Source organism: Empidonax traillii, unplaced genomic scaffold (assembly GCF_003031625.1).
Source record: "Empidonax traillii isolate 1590-97213 ecotype Southwest subspecies unplaced genomic scaffold, ASM303162v1 scaffold342:size1861417, whole genome shotgun sequence".
Lineage (NCBI taxonomy): Eukaryota > Metazoa > Chordata > Aves > Passeriformes > Tyrannidae > Empidonax > Empidonax traillii.
This window is the reverse complement of record NW_020955535.1, coordinates 631,547-655,264: the sequence shown is the minus strand read 5'-3', so window position 1 is coordinate 655,264 and position 23,718 is coordinate 631,547. Positions and strand designations below refer to the sequence as shown.

The 23,718-nt window shown below is 43.0% G+C and overlaps 2 protein-coding genes across 2 annotated transcripts in view; one reads left to right on the top strand and one right to left on the bottom strand.

Moving 5' to 3' along the window:
• Positions 1-23,718, top strand: part of TRAPPC9 (trafficking protein particle complex 9) — a 444,311-nt gene that overhangs the window by 104,545 nt on the left and 316,048 nt on the right. The gene's annotated exons all lie outside the window — the stretch shown is intronic.
• LOC114061601 lies at positions 4,198-7,463 on the bottom strand. The gene is made up of 2 exons (XM_027892230.1): positions 6,407-7,463; positions 4,198-5,173 (listed from the first exon to the last, which is right to left on the bottom strand). Exons 1-2 carry the CDS (start codon positions 7,385-7,387, stop codon positions 4,961-4,963), a joined length of 1,194 nt encoding a protein of 397 aa, XP_027748031.1. The 5' UTR covers positions 7,388-7,463; the 3' UTR covers positions 4,198-4,960.

The window sequence follows — 23,718 nt, the reverse complement described above, 5'->3', positions numbered from 1 at the left end:
AGATTTGAATCTGGTGACTCATGAAGGTTTCTGATGACTGAAAAAAAAAAAAAAATTAGTATTTTATCTAAAGGAAACATAAGGAGGCAGATTTGGGGGTCCACAGGCTGCTCAGCCTCATTTGAGATTCTGAAAAGATTATGGAGCCTTTCCAAACACGTGAAAGAGAAGAACATAGCTGAGCACAGTCAGTGTGGAGTTACCAACCTCAGCTCAAGCTCAACTGACCTGTTTGTCTTCTGGCAGAAGTGGCTGATTCTTTGATGGTACCGAGGCTGATATGCAATATATCAAAGATCCAGATGGTGAAACAGAAACGTGTCCTCAGCAGATTTCTGGATGATACCAAGTGCTGAGTGAACGTTGTAAGTGGTAGAGATTCGAGTCCAGAAGTATCTTGGGAAACCTGAGGCTGGGACCAGGAGGAATATCAGAAGTTCAGCAAGGAGATGTGCAATGTTCTGATGAAATGGTCTTCGTAGTCACAGGGGATGCCAAGTTTGGTGACATCCAAGAGTGCATCCTCACTGGGAATAAGGGACAGCTCTTCTTGATACTGGATATTACAGAGTGTTGTGCAGACCTGTGTGAAGGCAAAAATGTTTGGTCATTTTAAAGTTCTCAAACACATTTCATCTGCTTCCTCCAAACGTGCAGAAATCACACTGGGTCTACTGCTTGATAGTATTGCATTGCTAATGGGAGATGAGAAACACGAGTGTGTTTGGTTTCACTGGCCATGAGAGGTGGTTGACAGGTCTCCACGTTATCTTAGTCTTTGGCAGATCCATGCTTTCATTATTCCCTCTTTATTCTCTCCCACACAACTGAGTTATTTGAAGCGGTTCTTTCTCCTCTTCCAGAAGCTTTCCCATGGAATGTTTTAGATCCCTGCCAACTGTGCCTTTCATGTGAGGCTGCAAAGGAGGTTGTGACAGATTGGGTTGCAGTTTCATCAATATGCTGCTAATACTCATTTTTACGTCTCCCCTTCACGGAACACAGATGGTCAGGTTTTTTGGATTATTAGTGTGTCACTGAAGTCGGGTTTTGGCTAAGAGCTTGTTGGCTGAAACTCCTCCTAACTGAAGCAGATGACACTGGTTGACTAAGGGAAAAAGATGAGAAGGTGGGAATTTGTTTCTTCAAGAAGGCGTGGCTGCATTTTGTGATTAAGACAAAGGGTGCTTGGCTTAGATTGTTGCTTTTGCCTTTCGGACATGGCGAAGAGGCATCCAATCATAATTCCTAATGTTCATTTAAAATGCAACTTTCTGCTTTTATTTTACTGATGAGACACTGGCTTTAGCTGATGGCATCAACTGTCATTTTTGTGGCTCTGCCTTTGGATGTGTTGAGTTCCAGTTACCAAGGGTGTATCTGTGATGTGGCACGTCCCTTCCTCTGTTTGGTGTTCTGCAAAGAACACATTATATGGAGCCTCTTGCGAAGAACATCACCTCTCAGAATGGGTTTTACTTCTGTTTGGAGTCCTAAAACCAGCTTTGTTTGCATCTGTGTATCCCAGTTTCCTGTTCTCTTGAGCGAGAACAGACAGAATTCTGAAGATACAGTTTGTAGATTGAGTTGCTGTCATTCATCTTCTGCTTGGCATATTAGTTGCTTTCCCATTTAAGAAATAATAATTTCCATTGCTTAGTTGCTGCATGGCAGGCAACAGTGTTTGTATCCACTTTGCAGTGAGATGTTCTGGGTGACATTGTTTTTGGGAGAACTTAATTCTGTGCCTACAAGTCTCAAGCAAATACCTGGGGTCTTGGAACTAAAATTTAAAAGAGAGATGAAGTTGTATAAAAAACTTTTTAAGCCCAAGATATTATTTAGGTTTTGAAAACATTTCTGACTTCATAAAGGGGTATCCAATTCCATTCACTGGAGCTACACATCAAGAACTCCACCCATGTGCGCATAGAAATCATCAATTTTTATGCAAACTCGCCTAAATTTTCAACATTATTAGACAAAGTAGTTATTTAATTTGCAAAATATTCCTTGGCAAGCCTTGTCTGGTTTCTGTGGTGATTTTTTTGGTGATATTTTTAAAAACTGATATAGAACATGCACAATTATGAAGACTTTTAAGAAAACTCCTTTTAGTTCCAAATTATGGTTTTCTGGTCTTGTTTATTCTCCTCACCCTTCCTTTAAAGAAAATATAAATGGTTAGAAAAGACCATCGTTTTTCTCGATTTCTGAAAGTCGCTTTAAAGAAATTTTTTACTTTTTCAAAACCATTATTCAACAATCTGAAGAATCATAGGCTGGCATTTGTATTTATGGTGGCCATGTTTTTAAATCTTGATGATAACTCTTCTTCCAAGGGATCAAGTCCTGTAATTCCTGAATGCTGTGGAGCAAGGTAAAATCTCTGAAACCCAGTCTTTGGAAAAGAGTCAGGAGGAACATGATTTTCTTACCCTGCAGATATAAACCATGGTTTTGGATGTTCTGCCTAATATGACAAAGACCTTTTTCTTCACCCTGGTCTCCTAAAGAAGATTGATGGACTATTGGGTCAGATTTCTTTGAAAAGATTTCTTTCATAAGTTAACTTATTGACATTCTCAAAACTTATTCCTGTGCATCCTCTGATAGTGACACTTAGATTTTGACATCCACATCCTCTCTTGCAGAAACCTTGGGTTCCCTGCGACATTTTTTCCTAGCAGAACTTGGCATTGATGTATTGCAAATGATTGGTTATCCCACTATCCCATTCCTCTTGGTTTCAAGAATCCATCATTAGCAAGTCCTTGTTTGTCTGAAAATCCGTGGCCAGCTCAGCATTTATCTGCTCTGTCTATATTTAAGAGAAGATAATTGCTGCCAGACTCCTTGTAAGGGCTCATCATGTTTTTTTAGGCGGTCGGTTCTGGGATCGTTAGCGGTGGCTCTGCTGATGAAAGCTGAATGCTCCATTGTGAGGGAAAGGAGCTGCTTCAGAAAGCTCTGACTCATAAGTATAAGGCACTAATTTTTACAGCCTGAACAAAAGGACATCCATCTTTTTTCTTGATGAAAGAGCAGCCAGGAATACCCTGTCTACTCGAAAGTGCTGTGTAAGCAGATCAGTGCAAAAAGTATTTGTTTTGCCAAGGTGAAAGTAATCTGACATATGGCAACAGTATTTCTTTAAGCAGACAGAAGTTTCCACAGGTTAGAGAAAGTAGACCTGTCCAACATCTTTGACCAAAAATTATCCCACTCCAGATATCTCATGGATTCCTTGTGTCCTGTCATGTTACCCTCCTAGTGGATGCTGAAAGTTTTTTTGATCTCCATTAGAAGGACGACAATTGGGAGATCTCTTTGATTTGTTTAAAGAAGGCTTTCTCCACTTCTGGGTCAATCTGTCTGTGTTAGAAAGCCACAGAATGGGTCAGGTTGGAAGGGACCACAGTGGGTCATCTGATCTAATCCCTCTGCTCCAGCAGGGCCATGGCAGAGCACATGGCACAGGATTGTGTCCAGATGGTTCTGGAATATCTCCAGTGAGGGAGACTCCACTCCCTCTCTGGGCAACCTGTTCCAGTGCTCAGTCACTGCACAGGAAAGAAGTTCTTCCTCATGTTCAGATGGAGCTTCCTGTGCATCAGTTTCTGCCCGTTCCTCTTGTCCTATTGCTCAGCCCCACCGAGCAGAGCCTGGTCCATCCTCTGACACCTCCTTCAGAAAATGATAGACGTGGATAATGGCCCCTCTCAAATGTCTCTTCTTGAGGCTGAACAGGCCCAGCTCCCTCAGCCTTTCCTCATAAGAGAAATGCTCCAGTCCTTTAACAATAGTTTGTTGTCCTCCCCTGGAGCTGCTCCAGGAGCTGCTTGTCCTGGGAAATCTGGGAAAGGTCTCTTGAGCCATTTTCTACCCTTAAGGGAGAGGAAGATTTGTAAAGGCTCGTGGTTGAAAGGATCGTTGAAAGTCAGAGAGTCTGCAAAGGGGTTTTATTTTAAAGCTTTATTAGTAAATCAAACACTTGGCATGGAAATGGTTATGTTAGTCCCTGACCTACAATATAAGCTCGTGGCAGGGGATTTGGATAAAGGGGTAGGGTGAAAGGGAGAGAGAGGAGAGATGAAGTAGAGAAAGAGGGAGAAAGAGAAAGGGAAAGGAAGAAAGAAAGAGAGAAAGAAAGAAAGAAAAAGGAAGGAAGGAAGTCCCAGATGTCTGTCCCAGGAAAGTGCTGCCCTGTTTCCACCCAGACCCGCTTTGCAAGCCACATCTTGTTCTTTCTCACAGCGTGTTAATACCCACAGTCTTTGGTTATTGCCAACAATTCTTGTCTGTTCTTACCAACAGTCCTTGGCTGTTGGTAACACCACACCCATGTAGTTGTTGGTGTTTGAGACATGCACATTAGCCCCTTACCTTCTGAAAACTGAGAGCTCAAAGGCTCTCACTTCGGACTTCTGTTTATAGGGTCGCAAGGGAGTGGGCTTTGTTTATAGTAATTTTCCATCCTGGCCACAATTCCAGTTAGTAACTCTCTTTGAGGGTTTAATAACAACAATATTCTTTCACTTAGTTTGTTTTTCAAGGAAGAAAATTAAGTTTCTGAGGCTGTTTATTAAAAAGCAGGTGCTTGTTAGACCACTGTTAGTTCCTGGGAACAATGCTCCTGATAAGCCCACGTACAGTTCATCAAGGCCTAATGAGCATTTCCAGGTCGCAGTGGGGCCTTGGGATGGGCGGGGGGATGCACCACCACAATCCACCCTGTGGCTAAAGTCAGCTTTCCTGGGATTCTACGATGTGCTGCTGTAATCCTTCCTCAGCCGGCTGTCCTTGACCAGTGGGAGTGACGGGGTGGGTCCAGCAGCAGCAGGATGTCCCTGTGGCAGGTGGCTGCCTCTGGCCCCATCCATCCTGTACCCTCTGGGAACTGCACATCCTCAGGGTGAAGAGCCACCTTTGGGGATCCTCCTGCTGCTGGCAGCTGGGGTCACTCCTCTCCCTGTCCCCCGAGGCAGGGGAAGGAGAAAACCCAGCACAGAGCCCGACGGGCCATCCCGACAATGGAGCGCCGTGGCCGGGGAGCCGGGGAATGTGGGAGGGCTGAGGGACCTGTGGGGGAAGGAGGCAGGGGCTGGGCAGGCACTGGGCAAGGTTTGTCTTGCAGTGGGAGTAGCAACACACTCTCTGGGTCACTGTCCCCCTTCTCCTGCACAAGGAGCACAGGGACTTCTTCCTCCATCAGCTTTTCCAGTAGCTCCATTAGAACAGTGACCCAGTACACCCAGTCCTCAGAGACAGACTGCTGGTCTGCAGACAGGGCAGGAGACTCGTGCTCAGAGTAGTTTTCTGTCTCTGCTGTGGAGTCACTGGTCAAGCTGGGAGTGCTGGCCAGCACCTGGGGGCCTGCCAGTCGCATCTGCATGAAAATTGACAGATTGTCAAGGACGAAGGTGGTCTCAGTGAAACTTTCTTCCTCCAAGGAGGAGAGGATCTCTCTAAACAGGTCTTCATATGTTTTGTCATCATCCTCTTCCTCCAGCTCCCCCACCTCCTCTGTCTTGATATGCACAGGATGCTTCGCAGCATCCTCAGTGCCTGTGCACAGCACTGTGCCATGGGCGGGTTGTAAGGGTGACAAAGGAGTTTCCCTTTGACTCTCTCTACAGAAGCTCTCAGGTGACAGAGAAGCTAAGAAGCCTGAGCTTTCCTCAGACTCACTGTACTCTTCATCCCAGGTGTCTCCAGCCAGGGGAGAAGCTGCTGCCTCTGTCTCTTGTTCTTTGCAAGGGGCAAGCGATGCACTCTGTGCATGAATGTCCACCTCTCCTGCAGCCTCTGTGCCAGAGACCTCTTTCTCCTCCAGCTTTTCCAGTAACTCCTTTAGAACAGTGTCCCAGTACAGCCAGTCCTCAGAGACAGACTGCTGGTCTGCAAGCAGGGCAGGAGACTCATGCTCAGAGTGATTTTCTTTCTCTGCTGTAGAGTCGCTGGTCAAGTTGGGAGTGCTGGGCAGCACCTGGGGGCCTGCCACTGGCTCCTGCCTGAGACCTGACATATCATTGAGGATGCACTTGGCCTCAGGGGAACTTACTTTCTCCAAGGAGGAGAGGATCTCTCTAAACAGGTCTTCATATGTTTTGTCATCATCCTCTTCCTCCAGCTCCCCCACCTCCTCTGTCTTGGTATACACAGGATGCTTCCCAACATCCTCAGTGCCTGTGCCATGGGCGGGTCGTAAGGATGACAAAGGAGTTTCCCTTTGACTCTCTCTACAGAAGCTCTCAGGTGACAGAGAAGCTGAGGAGCCTGAGCTTTCCTCAGACTCACTGTACTCTTCATCCCAGGTCTCTCCAGACAGGGGAGAAGCTGCTGCCTCTGCCTCTTGTTCTTTGCAAGGGGCAAGCGATGCACTTTGTTGTGGGTCACTGTCCACCTCTCCTGCAGCCTCTGTGCCAGGGACCTCTTTCTCCTCATGCTCTTTCTGTAGCTCCTTTAGAACAGTGTCCCAGTACAGCCAGTCCTCGGAGACAGACTGTTGGTCCGCAAGCAGGGCATCAGACTTGTGCTCAGAGTAGTTTTCTGTCTCTGCTGTGGCATCACTGGTCAAGTTGGGAATGCTGGGCAGCACCTGGGGGCCTGCCACTGGCTCCTGCCTGAGACTTGCTTGATTGGGGGTGCAGGTGGTCTTGATGGAACTTTCTTCCTCCAGATGAGAGATGATGTCTCTAAACACGTATCCATAATTTTTTTCATCGTCCTCTTCCTCCAGGTGCTCGAGCTCCTCTGTCTTGGTAAGCAGCAGGTCCTTCCGAGCATCCGTGGCCTCTGTGCAGAGCGGTGAGCCACGTCCAGGTCCCAGGGGTGGCAGATGATGGCCTTGTCTTGCCACTGACCGTTCCCAGAGCCCTGCAGTTCTGCTCCCTGGGGAAGGTGTTTCCCAGGCCCTGTCAGCAGCCATGCTGCCCCTTCGAGCAGGTGGCACAAGCTCTTGGTGGCTGCTGGGCACAAGGCCCTCGGCACGTGCTCTGCCCCTCAGAGGAGACCCAGAGGCTGCTGCTGGCAGAGGGGACAGCCTGACATTTGCAGAGGCTGCTGCTGGAGTCTGAAGGGTGAGGCAGCGTGGAGTTGCCTGCGTTCCTTGAGGCCCTTGGAGGGAGGTGTGGACAAGCAAGGCTGGTGGGGATGCTCTTTCTGGCCATGTCACTGTCCTCCAGGGCGGTGACTCCCAACCCTCCAGCCTGTCCTGTGTGCAGAGGCTCTGATGGCTCTGTGACACTGCTGGTCTGGGCAGTGGTGACAGCCTGTTCCCAGCGAGGGACGAGCTGGTTGTCCTGGTGTGCCGCGGTGCTGCCGGGGGCTGCCTGTGGAGCCCCCGTGGGAAGCAGGAGGCGGCGCGGGATGGAGGCAGCTGCATCGGCACAACGACCTCCCCAAGCTGGAAAGCCTGGCCCTGGCACCAAGGCGGGTCCTGGCCATGGCAGCCCAGCTGAACTCGGAAATGCCGGGTGCCAGGCGTGACTGTCTGTCTGTTCCCACTCCAGCCTCTCCCTCCAGCCCCATCCCGCAGCGGTGGCAGCCTCACCGGGGGCTGGCAGTGGGCCTTCCCCTCCTTTGGCATCTTCAGGGTGCCCTGTTGAACATTTGCCACGGGCACCCAGGGGAGCACATCTCATGGGAGTGGCCACTTTAAGGCATTTGACCCCACCAGATCCCCCAGGGATCTGTGTCACAATGGCCTCTGGACACAGTGCCACCCCAGGTCACAAGGGCCTGCAGGGCACCGTGCAACTCGTCACAAAGTCCTGGTGGTCACGTTGGAAACACCCCTGGTCACAAAGTCCTGGTGGTCACGGTGGAAACAGCCCTTGTCACAGAGTCCTGGTGGTCACAGTGGAGATGCCATTGCCTTTGTCCTGGTGGTTCAGGGGGAAGCGCCCTGGACAGTCTTGGGAGTAGCTCCTTAGGCTGGGATTTGGGTTCTCCATCCTGCCGTTGTCTGTTGGAGCTCCTTGGTGGGCATGAGCTTTGTCCCAGGAGCCTCCTGGCAGTGACTGGAATTTTCTGTAAAGAAAGATGTTTTCTGACCTATTTACTAATAAGGGAAATTACAGCAGAAATGACTTTTTGCTTGCCCGTTCCTCCATTTGTGTGCTTTGCTCTACATGCAGCAGTGTTTGTTTGCATACATTGTTGGGAACAGAACAGTAGCACTTTTTTTTTTTGTTCCAAGAAGAGCTTGAGGGAGAAATGCCACGCTTGTCAGGGAATGAGAAATGTATTGAATAAAGGTTAATTACTCTGCGATTCACAAAATAGCTGAAAGCACAGATGAATGCACCATGAAGACTAACTTTAAAGCAGGATCAGAGTTGACCTTAAATGCTGCAAGGAATAGTGAAAATGCAGTTTTCCAGGCTAAGAATTAATAAGATAGCAGGGCTGTGGTTATTGTGCTGTATTTGAAAAGCTGCACTATCTTTTGTATGAAGAGTAGTATCTTTTGTGTCATATTTAAAAACTTTTTGTGTAGTAGCTGTTAGACAAGTATCACATCTGTAGCTATTTATTAACAGCATTATTAGGCTGTAAAATCTTAAAAGTTCTTTAATTATTTTTGCACTGATAGGTTTTGGTAATAAATTAATAAGCAAGAGAAGACAGTGTCCCAGCTCTAAATAAGCATTTATATCTTCAAACTACTCTGAGTGCTAGATCATTACCCCTTAAAGAATAAAATAATATTATTTTTTTAATGTTTGAGGAGAACAAAGTGCATGCTGGTTGTGGTGGTTGTATTAGTCATTCACATAGTGAAAGTTGCAGAACTGGTAGTTAATGTTATCAGTCACATCGGATTTTTCTGTTTCAAGTTGAGATTCATGAGATGCTTCTTGGTACTCGATGTTTCCTTGATCTCATGAATGTTCAGCATAGTAATATATTCAAAGGTTAAAACTTGAAAAACTGCAGATCTCCTCACAAACAGCAAATTACTGATGTGAGCCAGCATTATATAAAATGTTTCTCATTATACTTCACTCTGACTGTCGTCTTTCTTCCCATTTAGAGGGAAGGTTATCTGATCTGTAGCTGCTGAACACATTGATGTTCCTTTCGCAGCTGATACCCAAGTCAGTATAAAATCTAAATTATTTTAAAATTCCTGGTTAACAAAAAGTGAATGTGATGTTCTTTTATGCGTGAGCCATTAAAATAAGGTAGCTTCAGTTAATAATGCTGGTTTATGATAAGGTTTTCTAGCAGAACCTTTTTATGAAACCTTCCTATTCCACCTAAAGAGAAAGCAGATTTCCAGAAGAAACAGGATTTCAGGTAGCTTATTCTCACTTCCCTTACTGACTTCTTAAGCAAGCACTGTGGCTGCAGTTAATGAATTTTCCTGTCCGTGTTTGTACAAGAGATGCCAAACAAACCACAGAAAGGAGACCGGGAGGGACTTTGAGAGAACATCCCGTCTCCATCTCGCTGTCTCAAAGGTCTGGTTATGGAGGAGCAATACCTGGGCCTTCTGGAAGAAGATCCGGGGGGGGAAGTTCCACAATCTGCATTTAATCACCTCTAGCCTTTGCTGTTGCAGGAAGCTGTAGAAAGGTTTTCCTTTTTTCTGTGCTGGCTCTTCCTTTTCATGATTTTCCTCTCCTGGTGGAAACTGTTCCAGTCCTCTGCACATTGAGCTTTTGGTGAATGTTATAGGATGTTTTCTATCAAGACTATTTGAGTTTTACAAGTTTAGGAGAAAGGACTTTAGGGTAGGAAATAATTAGAATTTTGATCCAAATCTGAATCATTAGTTAGTTTCTGGGCTTTGGGAGGGCTGTGTAACACTGTCGTTTCAGGGAAGACCTGACTCAAGGTGAAGATCTTCTGCTACGTCTGGTTGAGCACAGCCAGCTTAATTTCCTGGAGTGGAGAGTGTTTCACTCACAGTCACACCAAGGTGTTCCAGAGGGAAGACAAAACTGACTTATAAAAAACAATGCTGTAACTGAAAACTGTGGTCCATATAAGAAAGCAGACTCAGACAACTTCCACTGAAGAAGTTAGACTGAAAAACCTTAAACCAGCTTCAGGCATTCTGGAGCTGTGTGGTTGATTTGGCAAATTTCTAATGTCAGAAGGACTTTGATTATAAATTGAATAATGTCTCATAATTGTGTGCTTTTTTGCCGTCAGCTGTCGGATGTAATGAAGTGGTTCATGAAACTGTGACAAACTGATTTTAGCAGCAGTACAGTTGTTAAAATTTCTGCAACGCTGATACTTCTTTTAAAAAGGATTTTAAGTGGTAGTCAGGGTAAGGGAAATGGTCAGTGGGCACTGTTAGCATAGAGTTGGAGAAAGTAGGGGTGGACTCTTTGTTCGTCTGTGGCACAGAGTTTAGAGTGACTTTACTTTCTTGGATGTCACGTGGTTGTAATTTATTTTAAGGCTTTTATTTTTAATTTGGGCTGTTCTAGATTGAAGTACCTTATGGCAGATGGGTCACAAAGTAGTAAAAGAATTGAGAAAATTAGTGCAAGTTACAGGACTGGAGTTGGAGGAAAAAGCCATAATTTTTTTCTCGCCTTACATTTTTAAAAATCGGTTCACCAAACTGCAAGAGGGAGGAAATGTGTGGGGACTCTTAATTAAAAAGTTGTTAATGACCTGGCAGAGGAGCAGGAATGTGACACACACAGCACTGGGCAAGAAATGCAGTTTACATGTTTGAACCAAGACAAGCAATGACTGTATAGATCATGGAAACTCAATTCAACACAGAGTCCTTTAGATAAATAGTTTGGCCTTTAGTGTATGGATTAATTATTCATAACTTCCATTTCACTCAGTGTTGTTTTAAACTTCCAAGCTCAGTTTCAGCTGCATTAATTGATAACAATTTGTAAAACTTCACAGCTAAACAGGGATATGAAACTGGACAAGACATTCTCCCGTTTTCTTTCCCTTTCTTTCTTTTCCTTTAAGAAGTTCCCAGATATTATTTAAAGTGGTGTTGAATTACATACAGCAGCTCCTTGCAGATGTGGAGATGGCTGAAGGAATGTATTGGTTGCCCATATTTATATTTTCAACCATGGATGCTGTGAGCAAGGCCATGCCAGTGTATCCCTGAAGTGTGTGGAGATGCAGGGCTTGTTTGATTTGTACATGGTGTAGATGCTTGTGAAATTTATTGCTACTACTTGTGAGAGATTTAATGTGCACTGAGGACTAGTTATATTACCTTTTCTAAAAAGTGGCCTATTTATGGAGACATTTTAATTCAAAGAAGACTGGATTTTTTTTTTATTTTTTAAATTTGAATTAGCAGAGTGATATACATGGAACCGGTTGTTCAGTTTGCCAGGTCTGTTATTTTATTAAGGTTTCCCCTTGCATAGAATATATTAAATGATTTACTACAAATGAAACCAGTCTTTCATCATTACTATTAGTTAGAAAATTTTTAGAAGACATTGTAACCGATAGGAACCAAGAAGTGCCTTTGTAAGTCAGCAATTTGGAAGTTGCAAAGGGTTTTATGTCAGCAGGGGATATTTTTGTTTACTGAGAATGCAGTATTGAATAAAACATTCTGAAGGTTGAATACTCTCAATGTATTTGATAGTGTAAGAAGGGAAATATTACTTTTTTTTTGTTTTTTGTGATGGCTTTGCCTTTTCAACGTTTTCTTGCAGGGAGGAAAGATTTAATACATCTTTTAGTGATGTCCAACTTCTGGAGGTGTAACCAGTGAGATTAGTGTTTCTGCAGAGTTCTGAGGCTAAACTATATGTTTTAGTGTAGGTGTTACTCCTTTTACGTGTTGTTACACGTTTTTCACTTAGTCTGGGTTTAAATGAAGGCCCGTGGTGTCCTGTAAAGTCTTTTGGCATTGTTTGAAGTCACTGTCCCAAACTTCAGTGGTCATCAGATTTGTTTGTCAGTTCCTGATGTTCCTGTACATAATTACACAAGATAACCCAGAGAAACAGATAACTCTTATAGCTCCTTGTTTGCATGACGTGCACAGCAATATTAATGTAGCCTTCCTTTGATTTTCAGATGCGAAATGGTGAGAGCTTGTTGGTTCTGAGAACATATTTAGTTAGGATTAGTGGACTCAGCTGTAATACTGTGCTCACAATTGACGTTTCTGATTAGATGTTGTTTTTGCTGGTTGCTAAATAATCACAGAATCATGGAGTGGTTTGGGTTGGAAAGGACCTTCAAGTTCTTCTCATTCCAACCCCCTGCCATGGGCAGGGACACCTTCCAAGGTGGCCTTGGACACTTCCAGGGATGGGGAATCCCTGGATATGTGTGCTACTGTTTTTCTTTCTTAGATTTTGTACCTCTCTACTCTTGAGAGTTCTTGTTAGTAGTTTTTTTGAGAGAGGACTACTTGGGAGTTATATAGACAGTAAATTACATTACAGCCACTACAGTTTTTGGAAACAGTGTTTGTTGGCTACTAGCTTGCTTAACAAAAGCATAAAACCCCCAATTTCCAGATCCTGTTTTTGTCTCAATATTGTATTACATCTCTTTATCATTTAAGATGCACATTGACTTTGTCATGTGTAATAATCCCATATCCCTCCAGAGAATGGGAGACAGGTGGAAGGCTTCAGAACTAATATTCTGGGCAATTCATTGGGCCTGCCTTCTTTTCTGCTGAGTTGCTTTGATTTTTTTTGAGCCTGCACAGTAACGTGCTGCAGGATCACACGGTGCTGCCTGGGCCTGGCCAGGGCAGTATTGCTGTGGGCTGTGACTGCTGCAGTGTCATGTGCCATGTCACAATTCAGCCAACATAAATAGGTTTGGGGCTCTGTTTACTGCAAGATTTTAGGGTTTTTTTAGATGTGAAAGGTCAAGGAGACACCAGGTTTAAAGAGCAGGCTTGGCTGTGGAAACACTCACCAAAGCGTTGCTTTGAAGGCAAGTACTTCTTAAATAGCACATCAGCACGAGAACATGTATTTGATGGCAGATGTAATTAGGTCTATTTGCTGTAGCCTTCTTGGTTATTAGCTATTATTAACTGATTATTGCATTAATAATACTCCAGGTATTGTTTTCATTGCCTGAATTTTAAATGTCCTTGTCGTGAAGGACTGGGGGAATCAATCAGAAAGATCTTATGAATGTGCATCTGGGCAGAAGAGAATGGGGTTCTTCGGTTCTTCTGTGCCTGTGTCCAAGCTCAGTGACAAAAACAAAGCTGTTTTTACAAAGTCCAGTGTCCTGTGAGGCTGAATGTCTGATTTTGAAGTCATTCTCTCAATGTCAAGGTGAGCACCTCAAACACAGTCGTTTTGCTTTCCTGTAAATAACCTGTCAGACCATGCAGGACTGGGAGAAAGCACTAGGAAATCCATCTTTCCCAACGGGTGCATAGGTGTCTCAGATGAATGAATTGCCTTCACAACAAATAAAGCATTAACATGCCTTTTTGAAATGCCTATCATAAGAATATAAAATGCTTACACAAAGGGGTACCATATTGCAGAGCAAATCGTTTCACTGTCATGCTGCAAATGTTTAATGTACCTTGTGAGAAGAGTTAAGGGGGAGCTAACAAATACATTCAAAATTTGCTTCCTGTCTTTAGCTGCTTCTTTCACAAGGCAGTTTTGCATCTCAGGATTAAAATGGGTTGTTTGTTTATTTGCATCTTGTTGAAGTGTTCGATGGGATAAGGTGTAACTTAGGGAAAATACAGTGAACTAAGGGAAAAGGTGGATCTCGGGCTTAAAGAGGAATGAATTTGCCAGCAGAGGTTGAAAAGTAGGGAAATTTTAAAAGACTGGCTTTTATGTGTGTGATACCAAATGGAAGTGGTAGAGTGTAAGTTTGAGGTGCATCCAGAATAGAGATTAGTCACAAAACAGATTGAAGTTCTCTTCCCTACTAAGGGAAAACCAACCTTTTGGATTACGACATCAGGTTTTAATTTGTTCCAAAAGATAAACGTGATGCACACTTGGTATTTCAAAATGTGCAATATTTTTATAAAGCCACTTTGGTATCAGTATATAAACTTCTCAGAGAGAGCTTCAGAAGCTATTTCAGCACAATGATTATGGTTTGCTAGATGGTGCAGTTGGATGTAAAGTTGTGTAGTGCTGTTTGGTTACATCTGTTTTTCAGAGGAGCGAGAGCTTATTTTAGTGGGGTGTTTTACATCATCAGTGGCAATGCAAGATGTGTCTTGAAAGTGATCTCAAGTAAATAAATCTAGTAAGAAAATATTGTCTTATTTTCTTGCTGTACTTCTTTGCACCAGGAAAGAAGTACTTCTTTTATGCTTCATTATCAGATATAATCTGTTGAGTGGCTGACATCTTACAAAATTGTAGTGTAAGGGCTAAACTTTCCTGTTATGTGTGAAAAGGAGAATTTTGTCATTTTGTTTTTCTTCTTGTCTTTTTCTTTTCTTATTCCAAAGTCATTGTTTTGTCCCATTATTTTTTTGAACAATGTTGTTCTATTCCAGTGCTTGATGCATAGAGTTGGTTTAAACATATAAAGTTCCTATATAAAAAAGGTAAGTGATGTGAAATGAACCCTTTCTATTCTGTGCCATCTCAAGCTTTTCTAAAAGTAAGTAAAGGCTGTAAAAGGAGCCGCTGTCTAAACCTCAGTTTCGTGGGTTAATGAATGCAGTCCCCAACCTGTGCCTGTGACTACTACCAAAGATCTTATGTACTTTTCAAAAATGTTGCTTAACTCTCCATTGCATTTTACATCCTACACGAAATTGCTTTGCTGACATTTAGAACTGTCTACCAAAATATTGCTGTTTATCCCGGTGACCTTCTAGTTCCTCATGTTCTGGTGTGAGAGCTAAGGTGTAATGTCATTTGTTTGGTGACTCTTAGACATTTGAAATCGCAGGAGCAGTTAGTTGGAATGTAATTGTCCAAATGAAATTTGTCCAAAACATGAAGGTTAACACTTCTCTGCTTGCAAAAACGATCAGGTTTTATGTCTCATCAGGAGTGTGATGCTTTCAGCAACTTATTTAAATACTGGGATATGAAGTCAGTGCCTCGTCCTAAAGTAAGGGTGCTACCCCCTGAAAGATGAAGGGCTTCCTTTCTCTAGACTGCATTATGGATTTTTAAACTGTATATTCATTTTTTCAGCAACTCAAATGCAATTTTAGTCTTTCTGTAACTTAACATTTTGGTTTCTACTTCCTGCAGACTTCTGCTCCTTGCAACGTGCTAAGCCCCCATTCTTAATGAAAATACAGAATGTGAATAGTTCCTCTAATTTTTGGAACTGGTAAGGCTGCAGTACAATGTAAGTGGCACATCTATTATGGTTCACCACCTATATTTAACTCAGATTTGATGATGTTTCTGACAAGCTGCTTGCATTCAGACCAAGTCAGCAGTTCTCCATGATGACACATGGATTGGAACAGGAGAAGAGTTCATTTGAAAAGGACAGAAAATAGAGGGTTCAATGGCAAGATGTTAGGAAAGACAATTTAAAGTAAATATTGAAAGCAATTATTATTGTTAATTTTAATCTGTCAGTTTGACACCCATGAAGTGCTGAATGCTTGACTTTTTTAGTTTTACGGATACAACAGTGGGAACGAGCAACAGTGTGGAAGACCCAGAAAGATTTAGTTCTTCACAGTCTTTACAAGTACAAGAATATATTGTTAAGATTCTACATGCTGTTTTTTTTATTTATTAGCCTTTTGGAGTTTCTATCATAATCCTCAACCAGATCTTCGGTGCTTGTTTCTCTGGTTATTTCCAGTATACCCTTCCCTACTGGCACATATGCTAGACTCTATCTAGAGTGATTTAAAATTACAACATCAAATGAATTTAATTTATAAATATGAAGAAATGAGGAGAGAAGTGAGTTCATGTTAGACTGATGCTGACTGACTGAATGCAGGTTTGTGTAAGGCCATTTTAAGAGAAGAAAATTACCTGTTTGGGGTCTAGTAAGAAGAAAAATTAAAATTATGTTTCTATAGACAGTTCCACTGTTGTGGGGTGACCTCAGCTGGCTGACAGACACCTGCCCAGCAGCTCCCCCTCCCCAACAGGCTGGGGAGAGAAAAAGGTGTAAAAGCTCATGGATGATGATAAAGATGGAAAGAGGCAGAACTCTGTACATTGCCAGAGAGTGGGGAATTGTGGGGAATCTTTTCTTGTGCTAAAGCAATGAAGGCCCAAGGGTTGAGGTTTGATTGTGGGTGTAAACTGTCCACATATGCCAGTGTTGTGATGATTTTGGCCCAGTCCAATGAGCAGGGACACCTTCCACAATCCCAGGTTGCTCAGAGCTCCATCCAGCCTGGCCTTGAACACTTAGAGGGATGCCACAGCTTCTCTGGGCAACCTGTGCCAGGGCCTCCCTACCCTCACAGGGAAGAATTTATTCCTGTTATCTAATCTAAACCTACTCCCTTTCAGTTCAAACCATTACTCCTTGTCCTGTCACTCCAGGCCCTCGTCCAAAATCTCTCTCCAGCTCTCTTGGAGCCCCTTTAGGCATTGGAAGGTGCTGTAAAGTCTCCCTGGAGCCTTTTCTTCTCCAGGCTGAGCACCCCCAGCTCTCCCAGCCTGTCTCCAGAGCAGAGGGGCTCCAGCCGTCTGAGCATCTCTGTGGCCTCCTCTGGGCTGGCTCCAGAAGCTCCAGGTCCTTCCTGTGTTGGGAGCCCCAGATCTGGCACTCCCAAGAGCAGAGTGAAAGGGTAGAATCCCTTCCCTCGTCCTGCTGATGACGCTTGTTTTGTATCAGCCCTTTCCCAACTCCTTCCCTCCTGACTCCTCTCCCCAGGGCTCAGGGATGGGGATGGGTCGATCCCTCCCAGCCCCTCTGGGTTGCTCCTCCCACGTCTCCCTGTCTCGGTCGTGCCCTTCCCTGGGATGCAGCTCCTGAAGGGCAGCTATACCCACCGGGGCTCTCCGTGGCTGCAGCTCCCACAGGGAATATCCCCAGGGCTGCAGGGGAATCCCTGCTCTGGACCTGCAGACCCCCTGTCATCCTCCTGCACCCCTCAGGGTCGTGAAATCATGTCCACCCCGAACTCAGACGTCCCTGTCCCCCCTCCGTTGTTGGCTATTTTTGTTTCAGATCTTCCCGATAAAATTCCTGAGACTCTCAGGTTGAGGATAAAGCAACGGCAGATAAAGGGATTCTTTGTGAGGTGGTGCAGCAAAAAGACATCTGAGAGCTCTGCTGAGGGTGTGTGTAATTAAAACACGAAAACATTGCTGTGCAAAACACTTATTACACCATCCATCATGATCATTCAAAGGAGCTGCTGTTTTAAGAGCAGAACAAAAATTTCAGTTTGTTTAGCTGTGAATTTAATGAGTAATTTGCCGTTAAAATACTTAGAAAATCAGAAGCGAGAACATTTGCAGGCCGTATTGTGAATATTGGGTTTTTTACAAGACAGAGGTTTTTATCTTTAGAAGATAATGGGTTTTAGGTATCACGCAGGAGAGCAAACTACAATCCTTTCTCCTGTTCCTTGTGCTCTCCTGCGTGTGGTGCTGTGTGTCTGCAGCAGCACAAAGCTGAATTTCCACGAGTGGTTGTTCTATACGTTAAAACACTTGACACCAACTTCTTAGCTTGATTGAAGTAAACATTCCGCATCTATAGATAAATCAGCAATCTGGAACTTCCCATGCAGGAATTGTCTGTCACATCTCTTATGTTTTGACTGACATAACAGCACTTAAAAGCGCAGGCAGATTAGTGGATTCCATTAATAATGACTTAAAATACAATAGGTTAATCCTGAATTTATTACCTGTCACATAGTTGCAGGCTTAGAGATGAGTGCAGGACAGGTATTCCAGAAGCAAGGAACACTCCTTGTGTTGTGGGATAAAACAGGGTCTTTTAGGCAAGTCTGGAGATATTTGAGCTTTGAAGTCAGTCCAGTGCTGTCTCAGGCCATTCTCTTTAGCATAACTATAAACTGCAGAACATAATATTTTGAGTACTTGTTAACATAATTTCAGGTTTTTAAGTATTGCAGTGATGGGCAGTTCAGTGAGTGCACAGCGATCCTTAAGGTGGTGCAGTGCTGCAAATTAGGGAAAAGTTTAAGCAAAATAGATTAATAGATCACTGAGTAACTCTGAATTTCATAGAATCATATAAGGGTTTGGGTTGGAGGGAACCTTCGAGATCATCGCATTCCAAACCCACTGCCATGGGCAGGGACGCCTTCCACTAGACCAGGTTACTCCAAGCCCTGTCCAAGCTGGCCTTGGACACTTCCAGGGATGGGGCAGTCACAGCTTCTGTGGGCGACCTGTGCCAGGGCCTCCCCACCCTCACTGTAAAGAATTTCCTCCTAGTATTCAGTCTAAACCTCTTCTTTTTCAGTCTTGAAGCCATTCCCCCCCGTCCTGTCACTACATGCCGTTATAAACAGTCCCTCTCCATCTTCCTTGCAGGCTCCCTTCAGGAATTGGAAGATTGTACTTAGGTCACCCCAAAGCTTTCTCTCTTCCAGGCTGAAATATTTAATCTGGACAATAATGTGGCAGGAGAGGACAAAATTACTCTTGCTGTATGAGAGCACCTCTGTGAAGTGCTGTGATGGTGAAGTTGCCAACTGCAGTTTGTCACCTCCTGCTTTCAGTCATCTTTGTGCCTGAGGGACTGACTGATTGATAGATGGCAAACATGATGCCAGTACTTTCTGAGAGCTCCAGATCTGGGACACAGCGTTCTGCTGAGCCTGATGTCACTGTTGGACACTTTGACAGAAATTGTAATACAGAATCAGTGGACACACGAGTGTGTCCAAGAGACTGGGGACCAGGCTTCTATTTTGCTTTTGAAGTCAGTGCTTCACAGTCCGTATGCTTCACATACTGCAGCTCTTTGAAGATGTGAAGAAACACTTGAAGGAGGGAGATGGTGAAAGTTTTTCTGGATTCAGAGAAACCTAGACCAGGATCAGAGAAGGGAGGTTCATAAAGGTTACTAAATACGTAGGACTCAGTGTTGTTTCAAGGAATCTCATACTCTTTGTCACCTGAAAGTGAGTTGAGAGGTATTTTGAGTTCTTGCTCTGTTCTTTGGGCATCCTGTTTTGGTTACTGTGTGTGGCCACTTCTACAAGTATAAACTCAGATCTTTTCTCTACACACTGTGCCATCTGAGGATAAAGAGTCTTTGCTTCTGGATTATGGCAGTGAATCTCAGGTGCCCACCAAGGAAAACTTTGAGCGCGTTGTACAGTGGTCTTGTGTAACTGAAAGAAGAGTAAATGAGCATTAAAAACATGCTACCTTAAATAGTTATGAAGAAGAGGCATCCTCAAGTACTGATAGTTGGGAGCTGGTTCTTCTGATGCAAAATTGAAGTAGAAAGCATCTCTTCTTTACATTTTGTACTGATTTGTAACTTTTTTAAGGTGTAGGTTTGTATTAGAAGCGTTACTGCAAACTGGGATTTATTCTTGATTTATGTTTGTTTGTTCATGTGTTGATTATAGCATCAGACATTTCAAAGAAACACTTCAAAATGTGAGAGTACATATAACATGGTGTTATAGTTTTAAGAGAACCAGTGAAAACATGCAGCCACTCATAGGACATTTGGGTGTTTCTATGAAAATCTGCATTATACAGAAAATGGCTAAACCCTCTAATTATTCTCTTTACAGTTACCAAGCTTAAGTTGTATGTTGTGTTGACCTTTAACTAACCTATGAAAAAGTGAAAGAATTAAATTTGAAGCTGGAAAAAGGGAGAGCAAGACCTGAAACAGCTGAGTGATGTGGGCAGTGGATGAGCAGTGTATAATAACTTGCTGTTTATTTGCTCTGTAGGACAACATTTTTTCTTGACGTCACTCATAAAGCTGTCATCCCCACACCACAGTAGAGAGATGCTTCCCTCTACACGTTTTACAATATCTTGCAAATTTGTTTGACAGGGCACATGTCAGGTCTATCAAAACTGGGAGCCTCCTGTGACAAAATTCAAGACAACTGGCAAGCCTGTAAAATGGAAAAGGTGGAGTTTATATATGTCAAAAGCAACCCCATTTTTATTTAAATTTCTAAGAGTTGTCTTATCATTTTTCCTTGTAATTTTTTTCTGTCTATAGGATTTGAAGTATTAAAAGGAGAAGCTCATTGAATGTGTGTAGCTGTACCATGTTTTTATATAATCTTCCATGAACACTCTCTTGTCCTACCCTTGGATCTCTTCCTTTAGCTCATTTAGTTGGAAAGAATTAAACTAGAGCAAAATTAAGAAATAAACTTAAAAAAAATATTATTTTTTGTGTATTTCCCTTAAGACATTAGAGGTCAGTGAAGCAAATGGCTGAAGCCTGACCTGCAGTCTGGGGCTGCTACAAAGACTGGGGAGTTCTGCTTGAACCTGTGCTTTAGTGGAGCACACTGAGAAAGTGCAGAGAAGCACAAGGTGATGATGGACAAGGATTCCATCAGTCCAGCACAAAAGCTGTGTTTCAGTGCCCGAGGGCATGAATGATTTATTTTTATTAATTGAGGATATACTTGGAATGGCGCAGACTGTTGTCCGCAGCACTTTTGAAGGTGGTAATGTTGATTATAATACTTAAAATCGTGCATTCATTCACCTGGGGTACCCAACCCAACTGCAGTGTGCTCAGGTGGGAGTAGCTGTGGGCTGTGTTCTTGCCAAGGCTTTCTCTGGGTGGCAGAGAAGGTGGCACCAAAGTCCTTGCTTGCTTTGTCCTGGCTGACGCACAGTGAGCGTTCCGAACCTTCTGGAGAGAGAAAGAGGTTTTGTTTTTTCCCCTCTGGGGATGCAGATCAGAAGGCTCAAGAGGGAAAGTTTTGCGAGTGAGGAGTGAGAAAGGGAAGAAAGGAGTGGCTGAAAGGATGGGAGCTCTGCCACTGGAAAGCCTCGATTTCAGCTGCCGGGGAACCCATGGGAATAGCAAGAATAGGATCATCATCCCTCTCTGGTGATGGAATGGGCTCACATTAGTAAGTAACGTGGCAAAACCCTGCAGATTTTTGAAGTGAAGCAGAGGGGTCTAAGGGTAGGGTGGCTGTGGTACTGGTGCTTTTGAGGAGGGATGGGGGATTTTATTTTTGGCTGTCTCTGATCTGACGTGAGGGAGTTGCGGGTCTCGCAGTGCATGGAGTGCACCTTCAGTTTAGTGTCCCAGTATCGTTTCTGCTGGAAGGGGTCTCTGGAGATGGTCTGGTCCAACATTCCTGCTCAAAGCATGGTCAGGTGGAGCAGGTTCCTCACAGCCATGTTCAGTCAGAATGTGAGCGTCCCCAAGAATGGACACTTCACAAGCTCTTTGGGCAACCTGTTCTGGCATTTGGCTATGCTGGCAATAATGAAACACCGCATTGGGATTAAATTAATGGATTAATTAATTCTGTTCAGTTTTTTTTTTGTTTTTAAATGGTACCAGTTCTCAGAAAATTGTAACTTCTAATGGATGGTTAGAGAGGATTTTAGGAGAGATGAGTCTAGATAATTCTGTCTCAGAGTTTTGGTTGACTTCAGGTCCCATCCTAATGCTGTGGTTTGTTTTATCCTGTGGTATTTTAAACTTGGATGTTTTCTCCTTAACATTTTGTGCCTACTGCAGTTACCTTGGCACAAGTGTATTATGAAATACTTGAAATATTACATGTAAGTCTAATAACTTGTATTTTTTCAGGACTCTTATGTGATTTGGAAAAGTCAATTTCCTTTTTTAAATCCATTTAGGTTATTTTTTCCTCTGATACGGGTTGAATGCAGATAGGTTGCCTTAGGCAAACAATTACAAATCAGCCCTCAAGCAGAGACCTTGGGAGTAATTTACACTTTTCCTATATTAAAGCTGCGACGTTTATATATTTAAACTGATTTCTCATGTGCCTCTGTTTCAATGGGAAAAAGTCACCCTCCTGTTACCTGGTAAAAATAGAGCATAAGTTGCCAAACAGATTGTTTACCATTTGGTGTGATAAAATTAAAATGTTAGAGATGGACAAGAACAACTTGATTCTTTATAGTCTTATTATCTTTTTAAAGCAGGGTGTGACACTTGTCATGTAGATGCACGAGTCAACTATTTATGCTTCATTGTTGCTTGACTTTGAAAGCAAGTTTTTGGATACTATTTCTCTTCCATTAAAGAGAGTGTCATGCAAATTTATTGCCAAACTGTTCCTGAGTTTGAAATGTTTCAGTTCCTGACTGTGCTCAGTAAATCTTCAGCCTGAGAGAACACAGGTATGTCATACCCAGTGCTCAGAATTCATCCTGGGCAGCAGCTGAAAGGAGTGAGTCTGGGAATGGCAAGGGAACACATTGTTTAGGAAATAGGAAATTGAATCATCACCTGATTTTAATCATTTAGCTTTATAAAAAAGTGGAGTGGACAGAGGAGGAATTCTGAATGGCTGGCATTACGTATTTTGATGCTTTGAATAACCAAATCTAATTTTCATGTAGTTACTCTTGTCTTAAAACAAACAAACAAACAAACAAACAAAAACAACCCCACCAAAATCCCCCAAACAAACTAAAGAGAAAAAAAAGTGGTCTTAGATGAAACAAAGCCTCATCATTCAGGTTGACTACCTTTGTGTTAAAAAAATAAAACTAACATTTCATCATAATTCTTTTAATTGCCTTTTCTCCCCCTCTCTTTTTTCGTCTGAAAACTTAATATTCCATACAAACATTCTAAGAATAGGATTTTGTATTTCTTTTGTCCATTGACTATTGTATAATTGAATGGGATCATACCAAAAGTTATTCCTGCCTTTTAGCTGGTGTTGCTGCAATAACTGGGAAGTTTTAGCATTTCTGTGTTTTTTTACATTGTAGATATAAAATGAAATCAGTTGGTGAAATGGTTTCTAACCAAAGCCAGTGTTTTACTAGGATTTGAGAAAATGAGTTTATAAGATGGTCTTGTTAACTGTACAGAAATCAATATGTTTTCAGTAATGAACATGTTTTTAATACTGTTAAAACTTAAAAAGATACATTTCAAGATGGAATAGAAGCATTATTATGGTGATATTTAGTGGAGTAGCCCATTAAAGATGTACTCTTATTATCAGAATTCTGTAAGAACAGCTAGCAGAGGATGTCAGTGCATTGTCTGACCAGGAGTGTGCCAGGATTGTTGAGCTGCGACTTTCAAGAGTTGGACTTGGGTAGAGTTCTGTGGAGAAGAAACTTAGAGATCCTTGCATCAGATCATCCATGTCTCATTTTTCTGCTTTCTAGGTAAAAAAAAAGTTGTCAAAGTTGTTTGTTTTCCTCAGTCAGTCATTCACTCATTCATAAGTGAGGTGAAGACAAAATCCATGCTTGCATCAGTTGTAAGGGAAAGAATCATCATCCAGTTTATGTTGCTGTTTTTTTCTCCCCTCTGTCCAGTTGCAGAGGGGAGTGAGAGAATGGCTGTAGTGGTACCTGCTGTCCAGCCAGGGTCAACCCACTGCACCACATGAGCTATTATGAGAGTCAGGACTCATCCTCGTTTTCTGATTTTGGTTGTATTTTTCCCCATAGTGCCCTTATTTCTGTAGAGCTTCACGGCTGGTCAAGGGGAATTCACAGGAGCAGGATGGTTTTGGCTTAGGATTTAATTGAGTATGAGTAACAGTTGGAAAATTCGTGATTATGTGTCTGTTTTAAACCTCTGAAGTTATGAGTCACTGTTTGGGAGTTTCCTGCTGCATATTTATGAAGTTCTCTGAGCTGA